Raw genomic sequence first — 7,812 nt, 5'->3', positions numbered from 1 at the left:
AATTTGTACAATTTTTTTTTAAAAAAAATCCATTGAATATAACAAAATAAGATAATGTATTAATTTTTTGTATTTATATATATATATATATATATATTGTATTTGGTGAATTAAAAAAATTATAAAATATTATACTTCTTAATTATATCTACATTATGTATATATATAAAAAAAATTACTTAAAATATTAAAAAAATCAATAAAAATAAAAAAATAAACATGAAAATTAAAATTATTTTTTATTTTTTATTTTTTGTGTAAGTTAAACCAAAAAAAGATGATTATTATTTCTCTTGAAATGACATGAACAAAATATCTGTATTATTCTATTATTTTATATGTATGAAGGGTAAGGAGTAAATAAGGCATATTAATTTGACAGGGAGATAAGTGTAATTTTTCAAATGTGAGGGAGATCTGTATTAAATAAAAATCTCAAGGGTGCCAGTGCAATTTATCCTTATTAAAAATTGTTAACCGGCTTAGAGAGTGTTTGGGAAGAGTGTTGGACTAAAATAATCAATAAGATAAAATGTCACATATAACCTATAATTAATTTATTTTTTCTTTCACAACCATTAAATCAACTACAAAAAAAATCAACTTACATTTCAAACATAATGTTTAATTTTTTTATTTTTTTTTATTTTTTATATATTGGGAAATTTTTTTTAAATATAATGTTTAATTTTTTTTATTTTTTTATTTGTTTTATTATTTTATATAAAAATAATTTAACAATTCCTCACTATCAATCCCCTCACTATTAATCCCCTCACTAACAATCCCCTCACTATGAATCCCCTCCATTCTATCTCCGAAAACAAATGGAGCCTTAGTCAGGTTAAAATAGTCAAAAAAGCCAGATAGTGAACTAAAATAACTATTTTATGAAACAAGGCTGTAATAATTTGGGCAAATTACAAACACCCCCTCGAGGTTTGGTAAAAATACAGATTCTCTCCTGAGGTTTGAGAAATTACAAATTGCCCCATAAGAGTCAAATTTTCATAACAAATTAGGAAAAATTAGGGAGGAATCTGTATAAAAATAAAACTTCAGGGGGCAATTTGTTATGAAAATATAAACCTCAGGGAGCGGGATGTAATTTCTCAAATCTCAGATGGAAATCTGTGTTTTCACCAAACCTCGAGGGGGTATTTGTAATTTGCCCTAATAATTTATATAATTACATTAGACAATTTATATTTTAAGCAATTTGAGTTGGGATGTGAGTTGGCTTTTTAACTTTCCAGCATTTTGCTTTTTGACTATTTTAATTTGAGATTAAAAAATCTCGATTGTGATGAATTTTTTGAATTTTTGTAAAAAAAAAAATGAAATTATTACGATTTAGATGTGACATTTTTTAGCCTTAGGCTAAAAAGTCCATCTTATCTTTTTGTAGTTATTTTAGCCTCAACCCACCCCAACCAATCATGCCAAATTAGTGCAAACTTACACTTATAAACCCAAAATTTATCTATAAAAAAAGGATCAGTAGTTCAAATTCATTTTACTCATAGAATTTACACTTTATTAATTTAATCATCACTACACAAATATATTCGAAATAAATTATGAATTGATAAGTTGATAGCATATATATATTTTTTTTTGGGGATGCACCAATAAATCCCAAATTAATAACTTATGCACTGTTTAGTCCTAAAAGTTTTCTTATAGACTGAAAGGTCCCATTACAATGTTAATAACATCAGATACAATGTTAATAACATCAGAGTCATGTTACAAACATTGGATTTCAAGCATCTAATGTTCATCAAATTTCAATAATGTTTGAAAATATAGGATGAAAAACATCTAATGTTCATCATGTTCATCAGATTTCAATAAATTTTGAAATTATAGAATGAAACATCAGATCATTTACATCATTCACATCATGTTGATGTAAAAATGGGACTAAATGGAGCATAAAAAAACTTTTAGGACTAAATGGTTCAACGTTTCAAAAAGTAGGACTTATGGGTAAATTTTCCTTTTTTTTTTGTTATTTAAACAAACATGAAGAATATATTTATAATGTATCTCCAAAAATAGAACAATCTTTTGAGATTTGTTTGAATATAAATTGTCCAATGTAATTTGAAAATTTTCAAATGTCTCATTTTGTAATTTTTTATTTGACAAAATTAATTAAAAAAAATGAAATTCGTAACTTTTCTCCTATAGAATAATAAAATTACATGTATTAGTAATTAAAATAAAATTTTGATATAATTAGAAACTGTTAATTAACTTGATAGTTTATTAACAAAAAAGATTAATTGTTATGAAATTGTATACTTTGTAATGTAATTTTCAGAATGATAAGGGACAATTCGTATTTATGTAAATCTGAGAGGCTGTGTTTGTAAGTTAACCCCGAAAAATAAGTATAATTAGAGGAGCCCACATGTGACATTACCATGCACCCACTAGTCGCAGATCCCAATTCCCACTTTCCCACGGACAGCCACGTGGACCGCTTTCATTCATTCAGGCACTGCAATCTTCACCGACCTACTTCATATCAATCCAATCGAGCCGACAGCTCCTGGGTCCCACATGAACACGCTACCACATTCTTACGACACGTGTCAATACTCTATTAGTTGTTGCACGCAAGGATGGACAGCATTGGTTCTTCTCAACTTTTCTACTTTCTTCCTTTTCTTCTTTTGAATCGTGGTGCCCTCATCAGCGCTTGGCTTCGATAACAACCATACACTCGCTTCCATCAAATGACACCTCAGCAAGGTAATTAACTACGAGGACAAGTGTCAATTAATTAATTTATTTAGAGTAATGCTAGAGACCCCAAATATTCTACCAAAAGTTTTACCAAATGTCTCACATGGGTGTGGGACCCACACAATGTGGGTCCCATGTGGGTCCCACACCCATGTGAGACATTTGGTAAAATTTTTGGTAGAATTTTTAGGGCCTCTAGCATTTTTGATTTATTTATTCTTGATCAATATAACTCGACCATAAAATTAAACACAAAATATATATACTCACATATAAAAATTTAATTCCGATGTATCTATATATATATATATATAAATTAATTTTACAAATTTATTAGCAAGAACTAATTTTTTTAAAATTTATTTGTTCATATAAACCTGTGTAAAATTTATCTGTTTATAGAAATATTCTTCAATTTGATAGTAAGATATTTACTTGGAGATTTTTGTTTGATAAGATATTTAATTGAAATTTTTGTTTGATTTGAGATGTCAATATGCATGGTCTAAATTGTTTGTATTTGAATTCAATTCACTGAGTTAATTATCTACATAATAAAATTAATCGAATATGGATATTAGATTATAGCTATTTTTTATTCTTAAAAATCAGAATAAATATTTTGTTTTTGAAAATAATATTAGTATCATATTAATAAAAACAAATTACATAAATTCAATAAAATAATTTAAATTATTTTCAACTACAAATAATTGAATTATTCATTCTGCAATTGAATTGTCTAATTATAGATAATCAATTCCCATCTCTATTTAGTGTTGGTTCGGCACGATGGGGTGTTAGGACTAAAATAGTAATAAAAAATTAAAATAATTTTTTTAATTTTAGATTAAAAAATATCACAATCAAATCATAATTTTTTTATTTTTTTTCACAAAAATTAAAAAACTCATTCTAAATGAAAAAATTTAATCCTAAATTAAAATAATCAAAAAAAAAATTTGAAAAACTGACTCACATCTCAAATGAAATATAATTAATTATCATCTTTTAATGTAATATACGTCGGTTACACAATGTGTACTCATTCGAGGATTTGGATTAGCTTGCCCTTCGGGCTTCTGTTCTGTCTTTATCACTCTTATTATTTTGAGACTTAAACGTCAAGTTCGCGTTATACTTTACCTATAAAAGCCCACTACCCTCTTACACCTAAACCATCAAAAGACGAAACTTCGAATTCTAATCGGCTGTTTCTAATCGGTGGCTGTTTTAGAGTGACCGACCGTCGTTTGTATTTGTTAATTTCATTTGATCAGAATGGCCGAGGAACACCACCACCATCACCACCACCACCACCACCACCACCTTGGAGACGAGAAGAGCCATGACGAGTGTGAGAGCACCGTGATCTCGAGTACTAACACCGATGAGGTGGAGGTAGAAACTCAAGATCGCGGGCTCTTCGGTTTTATGGGGAAGAAAGAGGAAGCGAAAAAGCCCGAAGAGGAGGTGATGGTGACCGAGTTCGAGAAGTTCCACGTGTCCGAGCCAGAGCCCAAGTTCGAGGATTGCAAAGAGAAAGAGAAGAAGCACGATCTGTTGGAGAAGCTCCCCCGATCCAATAGCAGCTCAAGCTCTGTAAGTCTTCCATACATTTACATTTTTTTTTTTATCCGTTTAATGTGATTATTTTGAATATTTTTACACATAGCGAGTACTTACTGGTGAATGTGTCACGGTCCTAAGCATGATTTCAAACATTGGTGTGACGATCTGGGTGAATTAAAGATATCATTTCATATGGTAAAATTACCAGACGTCTTTAAAATTTAAAATTAATCAGCTTGTTTGTTTTTATTTTTTAAAAAATTTTATTTTTTTATTTTTTATATTTTTTGTTTTTATTAATTTATTTTAATATTTTAAGTATTTTTTTTATTTTTTAAACACAGTTAGCATAATTACACTTAAAAAATAACAAAATTATAAAAAAAATCTTTTAAAAATTTATTAAATATCAAAAATATAAAAAAATACAAAAATTTAGTACAATTTGTTTTATATTTTTATATATTTGTTAATTCTTAATTCAAAAAATTCAAATTAAAGAGACTGAATATAGAATTTTAATCACATGATAATATTACATAGGATCTATCTATATATAGGTAATACCTTAATTTGATGGCACTAGTAGTCAAGCACTCTAGGCTTCATATATATGAGTTTGTGAGATTTGATAAAGCTAACTCGTTTAAATATGATTGTTTTGAAATGTTTTGCAGTCGAGCGATGAGGAGTATGAAGACGAGAATGGAGAGAAGAAAAAGAAGAAGAAAAATAAGGGTCCGATAGAGAAGATCAAGGAGAAGGTTTCAGGAGATAAGGAAGAAGGGAAGACTGAGAATTACGAGGCAAATAAGGGTCCGATAGAGAAGATCAAGGAGAAGATTTCAGGAGATAAGGAAGAAGGGAAGACTGAGAATTACGAGGCAAATAAGGGTCCGATAGAGACGATCAAGGAGAAGATTTCAGGAGATAAGGAAGAAGAGAAGATTGAGAAATACGAGGCAGTGGTGACACCTCTCCCGCCGAAGGAGAAGTACGAGGAGGAGGTAGTAGTAGAGCATGGAGAGCTAGCACAACAAGAGGAGAAGAAGGGCATCTTCGAGAAAATTAAGGGGAAACTACCAGGCCAGAACAAGAAAGCCGAGGAGGTCCCTCCACCGCCGCCAGCGGCTGAGTACGCCGCCCCGGCCGCAGAGACTCACAGTCACGAGGCCGAGCCGAAGGAGAAGAAGGGTATTTTTGAGAAGATAAAAGAGAAGCTCCCAGGGTACCACTCCAAGACTGAAGAAGAAAAGGAGTGTGCATCCCCCACCAAATAATCTTTATTTACTTTCCAGAGCGATAAATGATACCTTACGCGTGATGGGTGGTGTTATTATTATTATTTTTTTTTGTTTTGTTTTGTTTTATTTTATTTGCATTTTCTTTGGTTTTATGAAAGATTGAAAGTATTTTTATATGTGCTTGTATATTTGATTTGTGTAGGGGTTTATTATCCTGCCTTATATGTTTTATTTTGCTTTGGTATAGTATTAAATATTGGATTGTTATTTTTTTTGTTTATGTTAAAATTTGTTTTTAGTTTAATAAATTACAGTAAAAAGTAAAAAGGTTGAGATTAGGTTAAATTTATGTCATCTTATTTCTATTGTTAAAGTTAATCATATAATTGAGATGAAAAGTTTTTTAAATTTTATTTCTCTCTTGTTTCGTAACGCTCATTAGAAGATATCAATGCCATTTAAGTGTTTTACAACAAAAATATATATATATATATATATGTATATATATATAAATCAACGAAGGAGCGGGAAGAAGTTTTTTTATGATAAATTTTTTTTTTTTTAAAAAAAAGGAGGAAATTGAGAATTTATATAAGGAAAATGAGATGTTTAACTTAATAAGTTTTGTGGAAATTATAATATCTCAATTTTAATTTTTTAATTTTTGATTTAAAAAAATAAATAACCTAACATATTAATTTTTTTAAACTCACAAATCTTTTTTATTTCTTTCACCGTTTTTAATTTCTTTTAGTGATGGGATTATCAAATTATTTTTATAAAAAAATTTTAAAAAATAATTTATATATTAAAAAAATATTTAAAATAAATATAAATATCTATATCTATCTATCTGTATATTATATATATATATATATATATATCTATAAAATAGAGTTTCTAATGAGAAGTTTTTAGGAACTCGAAACTCTCATTCTAAAATTATTAATTTTTTAATTTATAAAATAAATTAAAAAATTATTGATTAATTTATTTAATTATTTTAGAAATAATAATAGGGAGATAACAAAAATATTTCATATTTTTTTTTAAAAAAAAATTAACACTTGCATTCTTTCTCTCCTCTAAAAAATTAGATAATAATTTTTATGAAAGTTGTGGATATTTTGCCTGTACCTTATATATTATATTATAACACAACAAAAAAAATTAAAAATTAGATATACAAAAAGATAAAACTAATAAATTAGATTTTTATTTATTCAGTTAAAATATTTCTTTTACCTCTCAATATGTAATTTTAAATTTTAAAAATCTATCTTAAACAAATCTGATTTGAAATATCACTCACTATCATACTTTAAATCAATAAAAATTCACATATCAATTACATATTTAACTCGCATCATAACTCATCTAAATAATAATAATTAAAAACAAATAAAAATACATAGATTAAATTTTTAAAAAAATAAATTTGAATTATGAAACCACGCAAAAATAAATTGAAAAAAAAAATAGAAACCAGAATTTAGATATGAATCTCAAAAAGATATCACAATATCTAAATTTGAATTATGATTTAATAATATAATTATCTATTTTTTGATGTATAATATCAAAATTTTAAATGACTTAATAGAACAAATTAATTAATTTTTTAAAATTATTGATTTTTCAATTTATAAAATAGATTTTAAAAAATAAACTATTGGCTAATTTATTTATTTAATTATTTTAGAAGTAATAATTATCCTTTAATTTATGAATTTCAAATGGAAAGATAAAAAAAATATTTCATAATCTCTCCATCCTAATCTCTTTCACCGATTTCCAAAAAAATATTGAAACTTATCTGCCTTCTCTCTTTCCCAATAAATCAAATAATATTTTTCATAAAAATTATGAATATTTATCTATATCTTATATATTATATTATAACATAACAACAACAAAAAAACTAAAAATCAAACATACAACCAAATAAAATTAATAAATTTGATTTTTATTTATTCTGTTCAAATATTTATTTTGTATCTCAATATCCAATTTTAAATTTTAAAAATCTTTAAAGTTTATCTAAATAAATCTAATTTGAAAATATCTCCCACTATCATACTTTAAATCAATAAAAATCCACATGTCTATCCCATATATAACTCACACCATAACTTACCTAAATAATAATAATTAAAAACAAATAGAAACCATAGATAAATTAAATTGGGAAAAAAATAGAAACCCACAACTCCATCTTAAATGAATTGAAAAAAAAAAA

General features: G+C 26.6%; 1 protein-coding gene across 3 annotated transcripts; it reads left to right on the top strand.

Annotated features, from left to right (window-relative positions):
* Positions 1-3,543: 3,543 nt before the first annotated feature.
* On the top strand, positions 3,544-5,840 carry LOC114315236 (dehydrin COR410). 3 transcript variants are annotated; one of them, XM_082917568.1, is made up of 3 exons: positions 3,712-4,359; positions 5,007-5,093; positions 5,250-5,840. In XM_082917568.1, exons 1-3 carry the CDS (start codon positions 4,039-4,041, stop codon positions 5,607-5,609), a joined length of 768 nt encoding a protein of 255 aa, XP_082773694.1. In that variant the 5' UTR covers positions 3,712-4,038; the 3' UTR covers positions 5,610-5,840. The 3 variants fall into 3 exon arrangements, with proteins under 3 accessions (XP_082773692.1, XP_082773694.1, XP_082773693.1); XM_082917567.1 differs by having other exon boundaries at positions 5,172-5,840; XM_082917566.1 differs by having other exon boundaries at positions 3,544-4,359; positions 5,007-5,840.
* Positions 5,841-7,812: the final 1,972 nt, after the last annotated feature.

This window comes from Camellia sinensis, chromosome 3 (assembly GCF_055761805.1).
Source record: "Camellia sinensis isolate YWXY chromosome 3, ASM5576180v1, whole genome shotgun sequence".
Lineage (NCBI taxonomy): Eukaryota > Viridiplantae > Streptophyta > Magnoliopsida > Ericales > Theaceae > Camellia > Camellia sinensis.
Note: the sequence above shows the minus strand (reverse complement) of the source record. Positions and strands in the feature narration are given on the sequence as shown.

What these genes read in the sequence shown, in the direction of transcription:
- LOC114315236 (XM_082917566.1), top strand. Translation starts at nt 4,039, where the DNA reads ATGGCCGAGGAACACCACCACCATCACCACCACCACCACCACCACCAC. An exon ending in CCAATAGCAGCTCAAGCTCT is followed by an intron (nt 4,360 to 5,006) that starts GTAAGTCTTCCA and finishes AATGTTTTGCAG; the next exon opens with TCGAGCGATGAGGAGTATGA.